This window comes from Electrona antarctica, assembly GCF_951216825.1.
Source record: "Electrona antarctica genome assembly, chromosome: 12".
Taxonomy (NCBI): domain Eukaryota; kingdom Metazoa; phylum Chordata; class Actinopteri; order Myctophiformes; family Myctophidae; genus Electrona; species Electrona antarctica.
In genome coordinates, this window is record NC_136793.1 from 33,456,135 (window position 1) to 33,476,496 (window position 20,362).

The window sequence follows — 20,362 nt, forward strand, 5'->3', positions numbered from 1 at the left end:
TTACGCGTCGCTGTCGCAAGGCACAATGAGCTTGTAGATCGGCGGTTTTTGCGCGCGACGTAGGTGCGCAGCTACTGTCACGGCCTCGTGACATCATCAGGCACACGCCCCCTAAAGATCGAACGCTCGTCATGAATGTGTAATGTAGGGGAAAAGCAAAGGGGGACCGGTGTTGTTGTTACAGGCTTATTATTATTATTATTATGCAATAGAAAAACACATCTACTATTGGCGTACACACCATGATGGATCATTCTACTAAAGTCTGACTGCTTCTGCACAGCTCAACAATAAATGTGAGTGTGTTGGTGAACTTCGTGACGATCGAGATCTGCGACTGGAGTTTCCTGTCGTGTAACAGCATAGGTAAAAAAAAAGAAGAAAAGAAAAAAAGAAGAAGAAAAGAAAACAGTAGGCTGTCCTATCAACGTGTAGGCCACAGTGCTATTGTTATTGCTTATCTTGATCAAGAGCAGGAATGTTTTCAAGCAAGGCACCTGCTCTTTGTCGACTGCTGGTTTGGAGTGAGAGTGACTATTCATGTGTAGTCTGTAGCCTACCCTTGGCTTGTTACCCTACCTACAAACATGTCATTTGTGTGTAGTTAAGGCGTACTTCAAAACATTGTGACTGAGACAGTTACCAAAAAAAAGAAGAAAAAAATAAAAATATAATGGTTTAAAAAAGAATGCATGCATGCTCAGTGGCTGCTGCCCACTAAAATGGGTAAAAACAAATAGGACCACAAGACCCCATGGGGAATAAAGTAAACTTTACTGTTCACATGTGCACGCACGCCACGCACGTGCACACACGACACATGCACGCACGCACACACACATGCACGCTTGTGCGCGTGCGCGCGCGCACACACACACACACACACGCAGAGTCTCTCTCTCTCACACACACACACACACACACACACACACACACACACACACACACACACACATATATAACACAAGTTTAAGAGTACATACACACTGTACGTTTATAGTTCACACCTCGCCTCTAGGGCAGACTATGGGTGGGAGGGAGAAGCGAAGAGAGGGAGGAGTGGGATACGATGGAGGAGGGGAAGGAGCCAGTATGAACAGTCAGACAGACACACCCAGTCCAACAAAGTGAGTGAGAGACAAGGAATAATGTGTTGAGCAATGGGTGGGTGTGGCTATCTTACATAGGGAAAACAGATAAACTGAGTTTGCCAAGTGCGAGCAGTGTGGCAGGAGTTATAGTCCTGGATACACCATTATTTGAACTCTGCTATACTCCCGAACATTCCTGGGACACACATTCACTCAGTCACTCTCTTGTGTACTCTTCCAGCAATCTGCAACCACCAGACTACAAGAGCAGCTTCCACTGCGGAGAAAACAAGGAAACAGAGAAAGACAGCCCATTAGAAACTTTAGCAGACATGAAGGACAAAGTGAAGAAAGGAGGAGCGGCAAGAAGTCAGGGGACGTCTGGTGAGAAACCCCAGCACTGTATTTTTCTTCTTTATTGCTCCACACTTTCTTCCATTTGTTTTCTTTCATCTGGTGCCTCCCTCACTGAACAGTGTGAGGAGGGGTGGGAGATTTAGCACAGCTCTGCTGGTTTGAATAAGCCCCAGTGAGTGGACTGCTACTGTTTTATCTCTGCTTCTCACAGTGTTTGTTACTACTTGGTTTAGGAATGTCTGCAGGAGAATGTAATGTGTTAGCTTTCCACGCAGCTGTAACTGTAACCTGAAAGCACTCCATGAAACATACTTTGATGCTATAGTACCTTGAACAAAATCCCATGGGAATATGAATGTATTTAGGCTGAGGCATCATCACATCTTGTCCAGTCATACCACACACAAACAACAGAATTATACATCTCCTCTGTTCACTTTCTTGTCTTTCTATTTGATTTAATCCCACTCCTCTCTCCTTCTCATGCATTCACCAATCTGCTTTATGGCCATGAAATGATCCCCACGGACCCCACCCCTCTCCTTCTCATGATGGATAGGTATGAGTGCTGTGGTATGAGTGCTGTACAGTTGTGTACGTTGGCGTTTCTCCAGTATGCCCTGAGGGGTGACTCCCCTCAAAGGGACACTTATCTCCAGGGGGGACAGGATGATTGGCAGATTATGTAATTTGGAAGAAACCATGTGAATTGTGTTTAATAAGATAATAAGACTAGAAAGGTGCAATTCTGGGAAAATTGCAAGTGTGGTTGCACTGACATGAATGACACGCCGAAGAGGTAAGTAAGAATCAAGAGCCAAACCCAGATAAATATAAGAATAAAAATAGAGATAAAACAAATACCGGCTCAGAGGCTGCCCATTGGCCCTAGGTATCAGCACTGGATATCTGAATGAGGGAATTAGAGAAAATATGTACACAGTCTTATCAATACAAATATACAGTTAATATTGTAAATTAATATATCTATTGCTATGCCACTCAACAGAGTATATTAATGAATTATGTACAATCTATGTATTAACAGTGAGACGGCTGCTATAGCAGTATTTTAAGAGTTTAAAATAACACATACAGTATGCACTGAAACAATAATATGCTCTGTAGTAGCGGCACAGCAGCTCCAATAGGAAAGAAGCAGATCATTTTAAGGCATGCACAGAGGAGGGGCGGTTTTCCATCCAATCACAAACAGAGTTAAACATTTTTTTCCTGGGTGCTGCTCAGGCACACACTGGGCCCAGATTGACTACAGGCACTGAGGAATTACACTGCTATAAATTATGGCTGTGTGTACATACTGTATCCTGAATATTTGGGCTCAATGTCCAGGTGCCATGGAACATAAAAAAGACAACATACAGTACCAAATAATATACCATGCCATCATGGCTTGCTATGGATTTTTTTTTACAACTAATGAATTAACCTCTTAAGCCCTATTTCATATTTCTTAAAAAAAAAATAGTGAAAATAGTAGATCTTCAAACTCACAACATGTCGCATCATGGCTATTTTCATTATTATTATTATTTTTTAGAATCGATTAGTTGTTGTCCCCCATGGTGCACACACATTTATGTGGTTTCAGTTTGCTGCTGTATGCACATGCCAGCATTAGGTGTGGTTGTCCCTTTGCCCTGAGATGGCATGAAAGCTTATAGTTAAAATCAACAGGTTTAGTCACCCTCCAAGTTAACGAACACGCTGAGTCCTGCTCTTCCCCTATGTATGTAAGTCTCTGCTTGTGTGTGTGTGTGTGTGTGTGTGTGTGTGTGTGTGTGTGTGCGCGTGTGTGTGCGTGTGTGCGCACGCACGCACGTATTTGAGAGAGAGAGAGAGACACTCCCCACGTTCATTTTTCTCACACATTTGACTTTTACATGTACACCCTCAGGCACTCTCAGTCACACACCCACATGTCCACATGGCATTATAGTACAGTTCATGACATGTCCACAGGCATTATATTACAGCTCTTGATGGCAGAGGAGAGTTTGTGCAATTATGCCTTAGCTAAAACTATTTTGATACGATATTGTTCTATCAATGGACAATTCCGTTAGCTTGTCACTCACTAATTAAACCTTGATACTTTTTTTCCCCCATCTCAACAGATGTCCCAGTAATATGCAGTATAAAAGTGCCTGTTGGTATCAAACAGGAAGAGGATACATCATTTCCTGTGAAGATTCAGGGGGCAGGAGTAGAACCATTTGAGATGCAGGTAAAACATCTCTCAGGGCATTTACCCAAGCTCTTGCTCTCTTATCACATGTCATATCACCAGCATCTCTATTATCAAAATATTAGAGATGCTGGGTAATGTCTTCATAATTCATGGTTGTTGTTGTTGTTGTTAAACCACATGTTTTGCAGGTCCATGGCTTTTGGCTGGTCCAAGATGCAGTAATGGCCCTCATGGCTAAAGAAGAAGTGTGTCCACGTTCCAACCTGTCTTTGGCACTTTCTGGGATGACTCTTGACCCCCTTGCAGAACTACAAACCTTGAAGGGTCTCAAACCAGGATCTTCCCTCCGTCTGGTTGAAGGTGAGTTTTTCTCTCTCACTTCCCCTCTGTTTCCTGCTATTTGATTTCTCTTCCAGCTAGCATTTGTCAAGGTTAAAATCTGTAAATGCCAACAATGGTTAGACAACAGTGATTTTGTCAGTCTTCTTTTCTTTCCACACAATTATCATTTGTCTTTATTTTTAGACCGTCTTTGTTTACTTATAATTAAATTGCATTTATTTTATTTAATCATTGTAGACATTTCTGCCTATGATGATTTATAGATTGGCTCTGTCATGATTATATTTGTTTATATTTGAATTATTCTTGCTAAAAACAGTGTCTCTTATTTAACCATATGAACCCTAGTGTACCTATTCTGGGGTAAACATTCAGCGAAAATAGCAAATCTAAATGCTCACAATAGGTTGCAATGCAAAAACAGGTGAACACACTCCTAGTAAAGACCGTACTAGGTGTTAATTAATCGTTATTTATACGCCCATTAAAATGACTCAAATGTTAACTTCAGTTCTATGTAAAACCGCTGCCTCAGCTTTGGTGTCACATGATGTGGAAGTGACTTACGGTTGCTGTGCTGGTTTAGAGATCACATATGTCTGCCAACAAGTTAGGCAATCTCTCACATTCTAGCTATGAATGCACCAATAATAAATTTTACCCTCCCTGTGTACAAAGTATGCCTGAATTAATTACATTAGTAGTTTACTGTACTTGACATACTAGTACTACCCTTGAACAACCGTGTCATATAATCTGTCTCCTACAAATAAATACATTCTTGACTCCTACCTCCACCATAAATCTTTCAGGAAATAAGGAAATTGATCCCATGAGTGATTTATTTGGGTTATTAACATTTTATATTATAGAGTATTTATAATAGATAAGCATTCGTAATTTTAGGGAACATAATGTTGAAATTGAAAAAATGCATAGGCCTACAATTATTCTAGTCTTAGAAGCTTTAGACATGATTTGTGCACTAATTCAGATTATTCTAATCTAGTTTTATTTGCATTTACAACTGTTGTACATGGATCATCCATTGCTTTGACAACAAAGAAAGACTGTCTTTGGCAAATCGTGTATGTGTATGTCGTTCCAGAGCCCTACTCTCCCCGTTCGGCCAGGGTGCATCTGGGCCGTGTGCTGGAGCTGCTGAGAGCAACTGGGCCTCAAGATGCATTGAAAGATGGATGCTCACCCAGTGTATTGGACACACTCACATATACACACACTGCAGGTACTCACATCACACCTCACACATACACTGACTGTGCACGTACAAAAATTATAGCATAAACAACAGGTTCCTGGAACAATATGACATTTCTACAAACTTGGAGTCTGGTTTGTGGTCACATACTGGCTAATCGCTTACTCAGATCTGTACCCTGGCTGATATTAACCATACTAAACCCATACCTAAATCTCTATACTAATGTCTGAACAGTAACACAAACATTTTAGTTAAACCTGAAGTTAGGTTGGCTCCACTCGGCTCTGCCGTTCTCGTAATGCGCAAATTTGCCAGTTCAGGAGCCACTTACCTAATCAAATATATGATGACGTCTAACACTACTTTTGTATTTTGTACTGCAACAAAAGTAGTGAAAAGAGAACTGCATGTTTGCTATTTTATTGGTGCAGAGTCTGGCTCAAGTAATGGAAAGAGTTTGAAGCGCTCCTCGAGCAACACTAAAACTGAGCCAGCCAACCAGGATGGAGGCCCTCCTGAGCACCTCCTCCCCGGATCACCAGAGAGACCCCTGATGGCCTTGCTGCCACACAGTTCCCAACCAGAGGTAGTAACTACACACAAAGCCAGGATCTGTTTTTAGTTCAGTCTGGTTCTGCCCACATGCGCAGGAGGTTAGCATTGAGTTTGTCGTTATTGGGGGCTATTTAGAGGCTATTTAGTTTTCACAGCCCCAACTGGACTGGCTTTTTGTACAAAATGTAAGGAAAATATGTTTATTGGAGCGCCCCCCAAATGCACACACACACACACACACACACACACACACACACACACACACACACACACACACACACACACACACACACACACACACACACACACACACACACACACACACACACACACACACACACACACACACACACACACACACACTCTTTCTAACTTCATGTTTCTCCTATCAGGTTCCCAGCTATCTGAGGGATATGTCACTCAGTTGTTGGAATCCACCACCTGGGCACAGGAAGCTACAGGGGGACTTCCTGTATATCACTGTGGTCACACTAGAAGGACGCCGCTATGACATCACATCATGCCCAAAAGGATTCTATCTCAATAGGTAAAGGTCATCAAGATCATTGCTTATATTATTTATTTTTTTCTTTCTTTCAGGGAGTTGGTAGGCTAGAGGACAAATGTGTTTTCCATTCGTCATATTATTTATTGTTTATTATTATTAACTATTGTTTTTTAATCTATGATGTTTGTCAGCACAGAGGAAATCTTGATGCAACTTGATGGGAACATTTGTTGACAGTGTGATGTTGTGACTGTCTCTGCTTTCTAACTCTCTCTCTCCTCCCAGGTCCACAGAGGAGGTGTTTGATCCGCGCCCTGCCCAATCGTCCTCTGTCTGCCACTGTCTCACTGACCTGCTCTACCTGATCAGTCCAAGCTTCAAGCAAGCCCTCACCACTCTCAAAACGAGGTAACAGTGACAGTGACACACAGCAGTGTACGTCTAACGTTTTTATGATTTTCCGAGAGGTATTCTGAACTAAACCCCCAAGTTCAAATCAATGGCATTATGGCAATAAACCACTCACAAATAATGAACAGATTATTATTTTATTTTTTCTTCTGCAAATAGCCGATATACAAACTCACAATCGTGATGCGTTGTGAACTTGTAAATTGTCTATTTTTGTTTGGAAATATAATGCCATTTCCAAAATAGAAATGCCATGGTTAAAGTGGTTAATTGGTATAAGAGGTAATTTTGCTATGTTTGCAATGAATGTATTGCTTATGTAATTTGTCCTTGTATCCATAAGACCTCAGCAACCTCCAGTAGAGGTACTACCCACTCCTTACCGCACCCGAAGCTGGCTGGGACCCTCCTGTGCCTCCCGCACACACAGAAATGCCTTCAGTAGGCTAGGTCTGGATGAACAGGCAACATCACAGGTTTGTTGCAGGGGAGGAATTTGTTTGGCATTCATGAGTCAGTCTTTTGTGCTGCTGCCAACAATAATCTTGATTGTGTGTGTGTGTGTGTGTGTGCGTGTGTGCGTGCGTGCGTGCGTGCGTGTGTGTAGGTTTCAGATTGGAATGAAGAGTTGCAAGCAGCCAGAGATCTCCCCCAGGGAAGTTTGGAGGAGAGATTGCAGAGAGATAAAGCTCTGCTACAGGTAGCCCTGAAAGTCATACAATACAGCAGTGGGAAACAAGTTAGAACTTGTTCATTCATCCATGCATTGCTTATTCTGGGTGCCTGCCATGCAATGGCAGAAACACAGGTTTCTGGGTGCCTGCCATGCAATGGCAGAAACACAGGTTGAAATCTAAAACGCATACTTAATAATAATTATCAATACGCGAAACTTCGACGTCTATGGCCGGCCGCACGGTTTGCCAAAGCCCCGCTATATATACATCAAAACGTGCGGCTCGGCCGGGAATGGTGTGCTTGTGCTTTTCTTTCCGATTCGTGTTACCGTGTCGACGTAATTCGCAATAAACGACGCGAAAATGCCCCATTCAAAGTCGATGGGGAGACGCGGGTAAAAACAGAAAACGACACGTTACTTTGGAGCCACATTGCTCTGGCATACTGTTACGTAGAAACACGATTTAAACGTCAAACAGCACACGAGGCCAACGACTTTGTGGTGGTTCAGACGGAATTCGAATACGTTGCACGGTTTGCCCGCTATCGCAGTTCAAAGTGTGTGTGGTCTGAGCAATATTCTCGACTCAGAGTGTCGCACACCCAGGGAGAGAGCAGATCAGAGTGAGAAGCCAATGTGAAGACTATACCGAAATTCTCAGAACAAATCGTCCTCACGGCCAAAATATTCACTTTACACGCATGGGTTTCGGTAATTTTGTAGCCACACTCGTCTTCTTTCACCCAATGTCACAACCATAGCCCAGATACATACAGTACGTGAACTACAGCCCTGAAAGCGACAGGTGTACCATCATAATGTGTCAAAAACTCCATGTTAACTGCCTGAATGACGCAGCAATTTTTTCATCACAAGCACAATTCTTAACTCGCTCTTATAACCACGTTTTTTATCGTACCAATACCACGATCGCACACGGCGTACCTCAATGTCTCGTGTCACTCACGGCGAAAACAAAAATCGCATTCGACTTTTACTTTTTGCGATAGAGCAATTTGTTCGGACATACGTTCTCTCATAGAGTATTGCTTTTAACTTGCAATACTGTTTGCATTTGCATAGACTAGCCCAGGTGAAAATGATACTTTGTTAATGATTCAAGGTCACCTGACCAACTCTCACACACGCGCGCACACACGCACATGCACGCACATGCACACATGTGCACGCACACACACACACACATTGAAAGTCAATAGAGAAATTCGGGGAAACATGTAACTCTGTCATTTCTCAACCGTTTTGGACGCGGGGTGGCTCGCCAGAACCGGGCCGCCCCCCTGAGCGAAACCAAATGGACCCCTTAGCATGTTAGCATTAGCATGTTAGCATTAGCATGTTAGCATTAGCATTAGCATATTAGCATTAGCATGTTAGCATGTTAGCATTAGCATGTTAGCATTAGCATGTTAGCATTAGCATGTTAGCATGTTAGCATGTTAGCATTAGCATGTTAGCATTAGCATGTTAGCATTAGCATGTTAGCATGTTAGCATTAGCATGTTAGCATTAGCATATTAGCATGTTAGCATTAGCATATTAGCATGTTAGCATTAGCAATTTAGCATGTTAGCATTAGCATGTTAGCATTAGCATGTTAGTATTAGCATGTTAGCATTAGAATGTTGGTGGCAACGTAATGTGCAATAAACTTAGACAAAATACCCCATTGAAAGTCAACCAAATGGACCCTTACAGGGTCTGAGAGGCTAAATGTCATCAAATGGTGGTCCGTGGCTCAAATGCTGCACAGACTTGGCGAGCTGCAGGCACCCAGTCAAATTTCCTGAAATTTGTTTCTAGTTCATATTTACATTTCCCTTTTGCCCTACCGCTTTTCTCAGGTGAACAGTGCATTTGTGTGGTCCGTGACCCAGGGAGCAGAGACTGTAATGGATGGTTTTGTGGAGCCCATCAATGGAAACCCAGAGGACCCTGCTTTCCTATGGAGTGGTCTGTTCATGAGCCAGGGGGCAGCGAGTGCAGCACTCGGTGGGGAGAGGGGCCGCAGGTGAAAACAAATAAAAATAACAACAGTGCCACTCATTTTGTGACAGAGCATAAATTAGGCAGGTCATTCGTTAGAAGGTCTGTTTTGCTTGTGTCATGACATCTTATTGCTGTAATTAACTCAGTTCATTGAAATCATTATGTTTTAAATCTACTTGCAGGGCCGCTCAGAGGCTGGAGCTGACTGGAGTACAGCTGTACAGTAACCTGGAGGGAGGGCTACAAGGGCTACACACTCTGCCTACGGCCACCGTGGACTACAGGGGAGTGCGTCTGTCTGCGCAGGGTTTGGCCCCTGGCTTGGAAGGCCAGGAAGGCCAGGAATCTGCACCTGCTGCAAGGTATTGTTTTATGGAACCATTCTACTAAGGTGATCATTTGTATTATTTGACCATTTGCCTTACTTGGTCACGAAGAAGACAATGAGAAGGAATTCAGAGCACGGTAGGCACTGTAGACACTGCCCTGATCATTCTGTTACTGCTGTATCAGCTCTTATTCAGCTGAGAGCAGGCCAAAACTTCACATGCTCACATTGCATTGTAGAAGCTTGTAAACATATTTTTGTCGAAGAGATTTGCTGTAGTGTGAAAAGAGGAGGAGACCAAGTAGGCTATTAGACCTCAACGAAATGAAGTAAATAAGTGGTTAAGCAGCATATGGTCACTTGCTGTTCTCCTGCTCTCTCATCCTAAACATAAATTCATCACAGTGACAGTTGGTCTACTGTCACTGCCGCAGGCAGCTCACCTATTTGAACAAAACCTGCTAAGCAACTTTAGACCCTGTGGCCCCTTTCAAAACCCAGACTAGGTTGCCCCTTAGAGTTTCTGTTAAATTACCAAACTAGAGCTCTTAAAAGAGAGCCAAGAAAAATGAAACGGATATGGAAATCCTCCAAATACATGTCTTTTATGAATTACTGTAAAATGACAATATTGCTGTTAGGGATATGCAACTTGCAAGAGCAAAATATCTTTACACCCGGATCTCACTGCCAAAACACTCTCACTGTTCAAAACCACTAAGTGTGTTACAGGACAAGAGTTCTTTAAAAGTTCTATACCTTTTGAATCAGTAAAGATCAATGTGGAAGGAGCAAGGAGGTAAGACGGTGGGGTACTTTAAAGAGGATCCAAGGCAGCTCTGTGCAGTTGAGTTGTTGGTGTTCCTGACATGCCTGCTTCTTCTGACCACTGTTTAGTTTAGTTTTTATTTTTTAATTTCCTGAAAAGATTTGATCACAGATGCCCCCAGCCCCCCACCAATCATCTGCAGGGGTCAATGGGTTGTACTACAAACAGAGTTGTAACATATACATACTAGGGACACAAATTGCCCTTCATTGGAGCGGTGTGCACAGCTCAAAAACAAAAGGAGGCATGTGCACAGCTCAAAAACAAAAGGAGGCCAGGACTTTGCTATCAGGGCCCCTTCTCTTTGGATGATCAGGCTTGCTGAGTCTGTCCCCCGTTTTAAATCCCTCCTTAAAGCTGTGTGCCAGGTATTAATGATTTAATTCAATCACCAGTGCCAGTGTTTTCAGTTTGTACTGATGTGTCCAGGATGTAAACAAAGCTGTGGGAGTCAGACATGTGTCACGGAGAGGAAAGAAAATCAACCGCGACCATTGGTTCATGAGTTAGGGGCTGTGGAAAAAAGCTTGTTTTGAACAAAAACAAAACAAATATCCGAGATAAATTCGGTTCCTTGCCTGTAGTATGTCTCCTAGCAACCGAGGATCATTCAGATGGTGACGACAAGCACCCTCTAGTGTTTAACACTGAAAACACAAAATCTCTGCTTTCTCGGCTTTGGCAACCAGAGCCTTGGCAAAAAAAGATCTCATCTTTGGCACACAAAGAGATGAGCTTTTAAGTTTAATGCTATCGGCACTGGTTTTCCACTGATGCAGTTATTTATCTGCATAGTTATAATTCATCTGCATAGTTTTTTGTTTTCTTTCGTTCTTTTGTAAAGCACTTTGTAACGCAGTTTTGAAAGATGGCAAGGTGCACTGCTATTATATAAATAATGTTTATTATTATCATAAAATGTATTACATCATGTTAACTTTGGTTCTATACTCTGTGTTTGCTAGGGGCTTGCTGTATGGGGTGAACGCAGGACCCCAGGAATCCGCCCAACGGCGACAACTCCTAGCACTCTTGGCCCAGTCTGCCAAGGCTCTCTCTCTCCAGAGGCATGCTGTTGTGGCGCCCAATGGTCACCAGGTACCACTGTTCACCTCAGTGGATGCCCAGGGACTAGTGGGGGCCGATGGCAGGTTCTACCTACTGGATCTGTTCAGGACTCTTCCCGCTGATGCCAACTACTGCACTGACGTACCACGAGATGATGAACAACTCCTCCAAGAGGCAGAGGCGGAACAGTCCAGCAGTGGTACTATAGAGGAGGGTTGGCCAGTGAATTACCACACAGACACTGGTCTGCCTAAGAGCTTTCCTCACGGACTCTGCAGACTGAGGCCAGAACTGCTGCAAGACTTCATCCAGCACAAGTAATTGCTGCACTCATTTTAAGATCTGATATAAGCCCTGTTTGCCTTTCCTTTTTTATTTATTTTTTTACATTGTTCTTTACTGTTTTCAGACATTCGCAGTTCACTGAACGTGTCAAGGAGAGGATGGAGGAGATTGGAGGCTTTGAGGAATGTGCAACAGCAGGTGAGGTGGACTATGTTGACTGGTCTAATATATATTCCAATCGTAATAATAACCTTACCTAATCTTTGTATCAAATATATGGTCTACAGGTGACTCTCGAGCACCAAACACTGTACGAGCTGCTTGTAAGGATGTGGGTTCCGTCAGTGACATCATCTTTGAAATGCGCTTCAATCCAAACATCTTCACTCCAGGTAAAACCAGACACCAGACATTATACCCTATACTGTTTACACACGCACACGCACACACACACACACACACACACACACACACACACACACACACACACACACACACACACAGTTACAACATTAGTACAGGTGAAAAACAGGACAAGACAGTGCAAAAACAACATATTGCAATGAATAGTGAAGTGCTAGAATATAAAATACTTTGGTTCTGCGTTTAGGTATATCATTCCCTAGCGCTGAAAGTTCTTCTGTGGAGCTGCAGGAGAGGCTGTTGAGAGAAGCCGCAGCGTTCGTCATCACACACCAGATACCTTCCTTTGTAAGTACCGTAGATGGACTCTTAGTGTTCAGATACATCTGTTTTAAACATGTTACAAGCTCACCATATGTCTGTGATTTACAGGTGGAGTATTGCCTGCAGAGTAATGAAGTGCCCGTGGATGGTGCTTCACTGAAACAGGTGCTGCACCAGAGAGGCATCAACCTGCGATATCTGGGCCATGTGGTTAAGGCTATCAGCCAGTCGGAGCACAAGGAGCGCCTGAGGCATATAATGGTGTGTTTAACCACATGGACTGTTCACAGCACGGTGTGAGCTTGTAGAGCGGCTACTTTGACTATTTGACATACAATGAATGAAGTATATAGGGTTTAAGTAGTAAAGCTATGGGAATAAAGTTGATTAGTTTTGATTATGGAATGGCTCACTAAACTGCCTTCTCTCACATATCTTCTCTCCACCAGAGAATGGTCACAGGTGAAATTGTGGTCCGTTCAGCTCGGCGAATATTCAACAGTTTCCTCCAGGTACTGGAAAGAATGCTAGGCTTCCTGGCAATTTGTCCATGTGTAGCTCACAATGCCAGACCTCATGTTTGTGTGAGGAGATGTCACAGAACGCCACCGTGCATCCTTGCAACCATGGTAATATTCTGTTCTATCTCTGTAGGGTGTGGAGGTGTCCAGTCTGTCCACGGCTGCCAGTCACTTCCTCTGCTGCCTGTTGGTTCACCATTTCAGTCCCACAATGCAAGGGGAGGAAACTAAGAAGAAGTCAAGGCGACGCGGCAGGGCCCAAGGGTCCGTGACCACAGAGAGCACGCCATGGAGCATGCTCACTGGAGTAGAACTGTGGACTATGATTGAACAGGAAGCTGCAGAGACATATGACTTCACTGACAGTCTGACGTGAGAAGACCTGACTCTTGTATTTTATGTCGCCCCCATTTGACCATTGATAAATGGTTCAATTACATTATCAAGAAAAAATATTCTACCAGTGTTGTAAATATTCTACCAGTGTTGTTTCGGTGACGTCTATTATCTCTCTGACAGCTCTGGACCAACCCACCTCGTAGAGCAGTACGGGGTTCAGAAGATGTCGCTACTTAGAGAGTTCTGTTTGAAAACAGGGATACAGGTAAGAGACCTTTGCAATACAGATTGAGAAAATGACTTATGTTATTACCTGTCAGAAATAATTAAATGCTACTAACGATTATCTTATATTTACACATATTTGTATTAAATATAGAACCAACCATAATGTATTTTATTGTCTTGCATACCCACCACGTCAGTTGAGACTGAGAGACTACTTCCTCGACCAAAGTAAAGCTCCAATTGGACCTGATGACATCATCAACATCTTCCCTGTTGTCAAGCACCTTGACATGCCAATTGTCGATGCTTCAAAAGCATTTGGCGCTGCACAGAAGTCAATTCAGAAAGGTAGAGTTAAGAGTGTGAAGTGTGTGTTAAATTTTCAGTTAAACATAAAAGTGTTGACAACTTGACATTACTACTAATTACAGGCCAAGAAATTCAGAAAAAGACTAGTTACAACTTACATTTTGATTATTTTGGTCATTGCCATTTCCCCCCATGTGTACAGTCCCTGTCACCGCCAACGAACCCCTATAGTACTTGTTGGTCTTGGGCAGACAAACTCATGTCTTCTCCGATAATGGAATCACCAGCCACTTCTTTTCAACTTCAGGAGTAACACGTTCCGCTCCCTGTTGAACCGGCACCCCAAACAACCAAGAGTTGCTAGTGCAGCAATACATCTCCTTCCATGGTTATGCAGACGATACACAATGATATCTTCTGGTGTAGCCAAACAATGCTGTTTATTTAACTGTCTAGCAGATATTAAAGACTGTGCCTTCACCTGATCTCTGACTAAACATAAATTCTCTTAATTGGCCCAGATCACTTACACTTACATTACTTTGTGTTTATCCATCAATGTCAGGTCCGTTTTGATCCCAGCCTAAACTTTGAGAGCAACATTAATATATGTTTTTATCATCTCAGGAGTATGTCCAGATTCAGATTAATGTTGAGTTTTAAAGACCCCAAAAGCTTTAGCTTTTAGCGAAACAAAAACAACATCAACGGAACAACATTTTTAAGTGTTATTTGGTCCTGTTTAATGTTTTTATTTATCAGTGCACTTTTGCATTTTCTACATATTGTCGTTATTGTTATTATTATTAACTGTATGTGGAAAGTGACTGTGGTGCATTTCCGAACTCAAGGTTTGTTGGACCAAGCCCATGAGCGTCTGAAAGAGTCGGCTTACCTGTTTGGTAGGGTGTGTGACGACCTCCACCCAGAGGCGTGTTATTGCCTCAGCCTGCTGGCCAAGGTGGCCTTCCTACAGGGCCAATTAGCAGAGGTAAGTCTGTGTGTCACACAACACTGTACTGTAGTCTTTAATGTGCTAGTCAAAACAAGCAACTGTGACTTTTACTGTCTGTCAATATGTGTGTTAAAATTATGTATTTGCCTTTTCTCCCACTTTTGAGAGAGCTTCACCTTCATGTCTAGATATTAAGTTAATAATTAATAATATAATTAATAATATAGAACCAGGCATGAGGGTGTCACATCTCTATGAATCATTATAAGTTGTAAACCTACCTACTATATCAGCAATTAAGTTGGCATGGGAAAATAAGTTTGGGACTCCAATTTCATTATTCCAAATTAAAATTACATAACATATTCCCAGATATTTCTTTGCATTGTGACAAATGTAATGCAATAGATGCAAATCTTCTTCACAACTTTGCCCTTTTCCCTTTCTTGAAAAACAAAGAGAGACTATTTGATAATGTTTGGCTGCCCCTCGTCCGTTATTTTTCATCATCTTACTATTTTATTTTGTAGTATATATATAGTGTCACTGAACAGTATGCGTGGGAGAGGGTTTTCTTTTTCTCTTTTTGTCTTTTTTTTCTTTCCTCCTTTTTGTTTTTCATAAAAGGAAAAATGTTTACTGTACCATACTAATTATATAATAATTTATAACCTGTTCTTAATAAAAAACGTATTTGACAAAACAATGTATGTATTTGCCTCAGTGTAAATACTGTACATCTTCCAAAGACTGTGACTTCCTCCATCATCTAGGCTCGCAGTGTCCAACTGAAAGCAGTGGTTGTCAGTGAGAGAGTGCTTGGCTTTGACCATTCCAACACCATTCACCAATATGTCAGTATACAAACGCATTCATTGTTTTGAGTGCTGAATGTTTAATGGACCACAATGGCTTTTTTGTGTCGTGTTTACCATGTGTACCTCCAAAATGCTACCAGATCGCTTATCAGTGCCAAAGTCTAAGTTGGTACAAAAAGATCACCTATGCCTTTGCAGTAATTGTTTGCAAACTACGGAATGCGCTATCCATCAAATTACCATTTATTTAAGTTTATATTTGTTTTCTAAAGCTTTCAACTGCCTTCATATTTATTTTCCTTTCAAATTAGTTTTTCCGCTCTCTATTTTCACTTTGATAAACAATGCAATTTATTTATTTCAATTGTATTTTTATTTACCATCATAGATGAATAAAGCTGATATAATTTACAGAAATGTAATTTCTAAATAAGAATTGGTACAGTAGTTTAAGTGCCATTTCTGTGTATTCATATTCATATATAGGTTCTTTTAGCGGTGTATGTCTATGGAGGAGGAGAGAATACCCTGGCCCAGAAGTGTCTCTACAGAGCTCGCCAGCTAATGCTGACAGTCCATGGAGAGGACCATCCTTACACTGCCACACTGGATGTAGGTGTACACTGTACAGTAACACCTTAATAATATGAACATAGAAATACCCCTCTTATAATATTAATATTAATATAAACTTTTATCCATACAGTATAATGGCCAATTGGCCTTTCTCATATCCTTTCATATCCTATTCATTTAATGAAGTACCCTGGCTGCACCCGCATCTCTCCTTCTATGCGTCTCCATTTCTGAAATAATTATGTCTAATTTAAGTAATGTTTTACCTTGATTATAACCTTTGTAACCCAAGTTATTTGGGGGTGGCAGTGGCTCAGGAGTAGAGTGGCCGGATGTTGGAACCCGGGTTCCCCCAGAGTTAATGTCAAAGTGTCGTTGAGAAAGACTTTGAACCCCTAATTGCTCCCGATGTGTATGTTGGTGCCTTGCATGGTTTCCTCTGCCATCGGTGTGTGAATGTGTGTGTGAATGGGTGAACGTAATGCACAATCTATGTAAAGTATGTATGCACCATTTACTATTTAATCATCTCTCAAGGCAGCCTACTGATCATTCCCACAAAGTTTCATGAAAATCCAATAAATTCCAACAATTTCAACCCCCTGTAGCCATGGTTGCAAACATGGGTCATGGCCCACCAACATAGAAAGTTGGCCCACCCAATAATATATATATTTTTGGCAATTTTCTTTTAAAATATTTTTTATCCCACGATTTTGTAACCCATTTTTCACCCGTGTCAATTATCTAATGTGATCCTGGGCTCTACACACCCTCTGCCAACCAATTATTCTTTCTTTTTTTTTTGATAAATAAATACATGAATTGTGTAAAAAAGAAAAAAAAGCCTGGTGCATGCAGGCCCACCCACTCCTGGCCAGGCCCACCCAAAACATAAGTTCTGGCTTCACCACTGACGTATTGCTGTGGGCATGGTACAAAAAAGTACACAATTCACTAAGATGTCCCCTTGTATTCTTGCAATCTGAGAACCCATTGTTAAAAAACAAAGGAAAAACAGCGCCCTCTTTTCCTTGAGTCAACAGTCTACAGTATTCTTGTAACCCAAAACCCACTATTATATCTTTCCTTTTGTCCCAGTGCTGCCTTGGCTTGATGCTGACAGGAGAACAGGGGGGTCCGTTCCTACAAAATGCACTCAAACTCAACATTTCCTTCTTTGGTCCCGCAGATCTCCGTACAGCTCTCAGGTAATTAAACTAAACCATGCATAGCAAGCAGTTATGTTTTCTAAAATGGAATATAAGTCTGGTCCAATGCTTCCATAAGAAAATGTCTAACCTTTTCACATCTGGTGAAATCTCTGGTCTCTTTCTTTCCTCACACTCTCCTCTACATTTCTGCTCTGCTCAGCCAGCACCTGTTGTCTCAGTGGATGTGTAGCAAGGGAGACTACCGCTCTGCTATGAACCATGAGAAAGAGGCCCTTGCTGCTTTCACCAGCCTGGTCGGTATCCCTGTGTGTGTGTATATGAACCTGAAGAGTACAACATATATGTCTGCACCCATGTAGACTGAAGTTTCTGGGCTTTTCTCCCACAGTTTGGTGAAGATCACCCTCAGACACGTTGCAGCTCAGAGTTCCTATGCACCATTACCCAGCAGGCCGTGCGTGCGGAGCGCTGTCTCAGACAAGCAGCGGCTGACCAAACAGAGCATACAATAGAGGTAGGAGTTTATCGTCGCTGTCGGGTAGAACCCCTGTATCTCCATATTTCATCTTTTTATGCATTTCCATAAATGAATGACCTTTTTTATAATTAGTTGTATGACTGCACAAGCTCACAATGCACCACAAGCTTGTAGATTTGTTATTTTGTAAGATTATTGAATTTGGTGGGATATTTTTCACCTATAATGACATGACCACAGTAAGGTTGAAAGTTGGTAAGTCTGTGTGTGTGTTTTTATATTATTTAACCAATGAAAAGTATTTACAAGATTTATAAGGTTAGTTTTGATTTCCTGAAAAGTAACAGTTTGATACAAGGTTTCTGCCCGAACAACGATATACTGTACACCCAATCACATGGTTTGTGTACAATGATATTAACCTTTCTGCCTCCTTCAGTGTTTGACGCCTGCTACTGACACCATTTTGGAGCAGATGGTTCTTGTCACAGGGATCAGGAAGAATGCACAGAAGTGAGCATTCAATTCACAAACACAATCTTTCTCTTCATCTTAAACAAAATGCATTTTTTTCTAATTGTTTTGCCTGTCATTAGTCATACAAACAAACTAATAATGTTCAAACTAACATATTGTTTTCTTAGTGACAGACTCCAGGAGTTCAAACAGAAGCTTTTGGCACAGAGGGCAGCAGAAGCGACGGAAGAGGCAAACAAAGTCAATGATGAGCGTGCCAACGCTGAGACTGAGAAAGGGGAAGAGAAAATCTCTGATAACGTAACAATTAGTGTGAAGGATGATGCAAGCCCAGTTAAAGACAATTCCAGTGATAGCCAAGCAGACCAATCAGTGGAAAAGGCTGCAGTGGAGGGCTCCGACCCAGTAACAGTTAATGGTCATGCAGTGGAGCCAGTTGAGCAAACTCTAGACAAAGAGAATACACTAACAGAATCAGAAGAGCAAACTCTAGACAAAGAGAATACACTAACAGAATCAGAAGACAATGGTAATCCAGCCTCCCAGGCTGAGCTCACAGAGACAGTGAACGGAGAGGCAGAGTTTAGGTCTACAGGAGAGGAAACTCAGACCCCCAAAGTCAATGAAGAGGACAGTTTGACGGAGAATGAAGGGATAGCCATTGAAGTAATGATCAATGGGGTGGATAAGTCAGACACTCTAGACAAAGAGAATACACTAACAGAATCAGAAGAGCAAACTCTAGACAAAGAGAATACACTAACAGAATCAGAAGACAATGGTAATCCAGCCTCCCAGGCTGAGCTCACAGAGACAGTGAACGGAGAGGCAGAGTTTAGGTCTACAGGAGAGGAAACTCAGACCCCCAAAGTCAATGAAGAGGACAGTTTGACGGAGAATGAAGGGATAGCCATTGAAGTAATGATCAATGGGGTGGATAAGTCAGACACAGAGGGGGCCAATAATGGCATCAATGGATATTTGGACATCACTGCTGAACTATCAGAGCTTGACAATCAAGTGGCTTTGGCAGATATTGTCCTTCCAAAAGCCATCATAGGCAATGGAATAGGAGAGAAAGACATTGCAGTCAATGGAGTAGCAGAGACAACAGTCACAGCCAATGGATTAGCTGAAGAGTAACTACAGGAATAGTGAATATCCCAAAACACTGCGATAGGCCTTAAACCTTTACTCATTCCTACTTGGATTTAGTTAGCAGTTGAGAGTGGGATGATCAACCCGAGTATGAACCAAACATTAAGAGGACAGAGTGATAGTATGAGTGTTATTCTGTACTTCTCTCAAGGTGGCATTAGAAAGATTACACACTGGGAAAGGCTTCCATTATTAAAGCATACTTCTACAACAATAAACTTGACACAAATGAACAGACTATGGGCTTCTTCTTCACATGTGGTCGCAATTCCGGTGACGCAGTCGGTAGAGTTGTCGCCTCACAGCTAGGTCCCGGATTTGCTTCTGGCCAGGGACGTTGTGGGTGTTCTCTCCTCCGCATCATCAGCACCCCATACCCTAGGTGGGGTTGGCAAAATGGTTTATGTGGAGTTTGTTCTCCCCCCTCAGGTGCCTTCACCTGATCTGACTAAACAGAAATTATCTTAATTGGCATTGTCATTACTTTGTGTTTATCTATCAATGTCAGGTCCGTTTTGATCCCAGCCTAAACTTTGAGAGCAACATTATATGTTTTTATCATCTCAGGAGTATGTCCAGATTCAGATTAATGTTGAGTTTTAAAGACCCCAAAAGCTTTAGCTTTTAGCGAAACACATCAAAACCAATTGTACGGAACAACATTAAGTGTTATTTTGCATTTTCTACATATTGTCGTTAGTTAACCATGTGGAAAGTGACTGTGGTGCATTTCCGAACTCAAGG

At 42.0% G+C, this 20,362-nt stretch overlaps 1 protein-coding gene across 3 annotated transcripts; it reads left to right on the top strand.

Annotated features, from left to right (window-relative positions):
* Positions 1-166: 166 nt before the first annotated feature.
* Positions 167-19,984, top strand: LOC306933441 (clustered mitochondria protein homolog; the record flags this gene model as incomplete). Of its 3 annotated transcripts, none has more annotated exons than XM_079515665.1 (29): positions 167-296; positions 1,333-1,475; positions 3,587-3,696; positions 3,849-4,020; positions 5,111-5,248; positions 5,656-5,810; positions 6,172-6,326; positions 6,573-6,695; positions 7,042-7,174; positions 7,306-7,398; positions 9,243-9,409; positions 9,570-9,749; positions 11,510-11,929; positions 12,022-12,095; positions 12,185-12,289; positions 12,508-12,608; positions 12,693-12,845; positions 13,034-13,096; positions 13,239-13,477; positions 13,625-13,709; positions 13,870-14,020; positions 14,833-14,972; positions 15,710-15,790; positions 16,241-16,366; positions 17,432-17,541; positions 17,705-17,798; positions 17,894-18,019; positions 18,423-18,496; positions 18,628-19,984. In XM_079515665.1, 28 exons carry the CDS (start codon positions 1,424-1,426, stop codon positions 19,601-19,603), a joined length of 4,596 nt encoding a protein of 1,531 aa, XP_079371791.1. In that variant the 3' UTR covers positions 19,604-19,984. The 3 variants fall into 3 exon arrangements, with proteins under 3 accessions (XP_079371791.1, XP_079371792.1, XP_079371790.1); XM_079515666.1 differs by lacking the exon at positions 167-296 and adding an exon at positions 350-366; XM_079515664.1 differs by lacking the exon at positions 167-296 and adding an exon at positions 1,093-1,127.
* Positions 19,985-20,362: the final 378 nt, after the last annotated feature.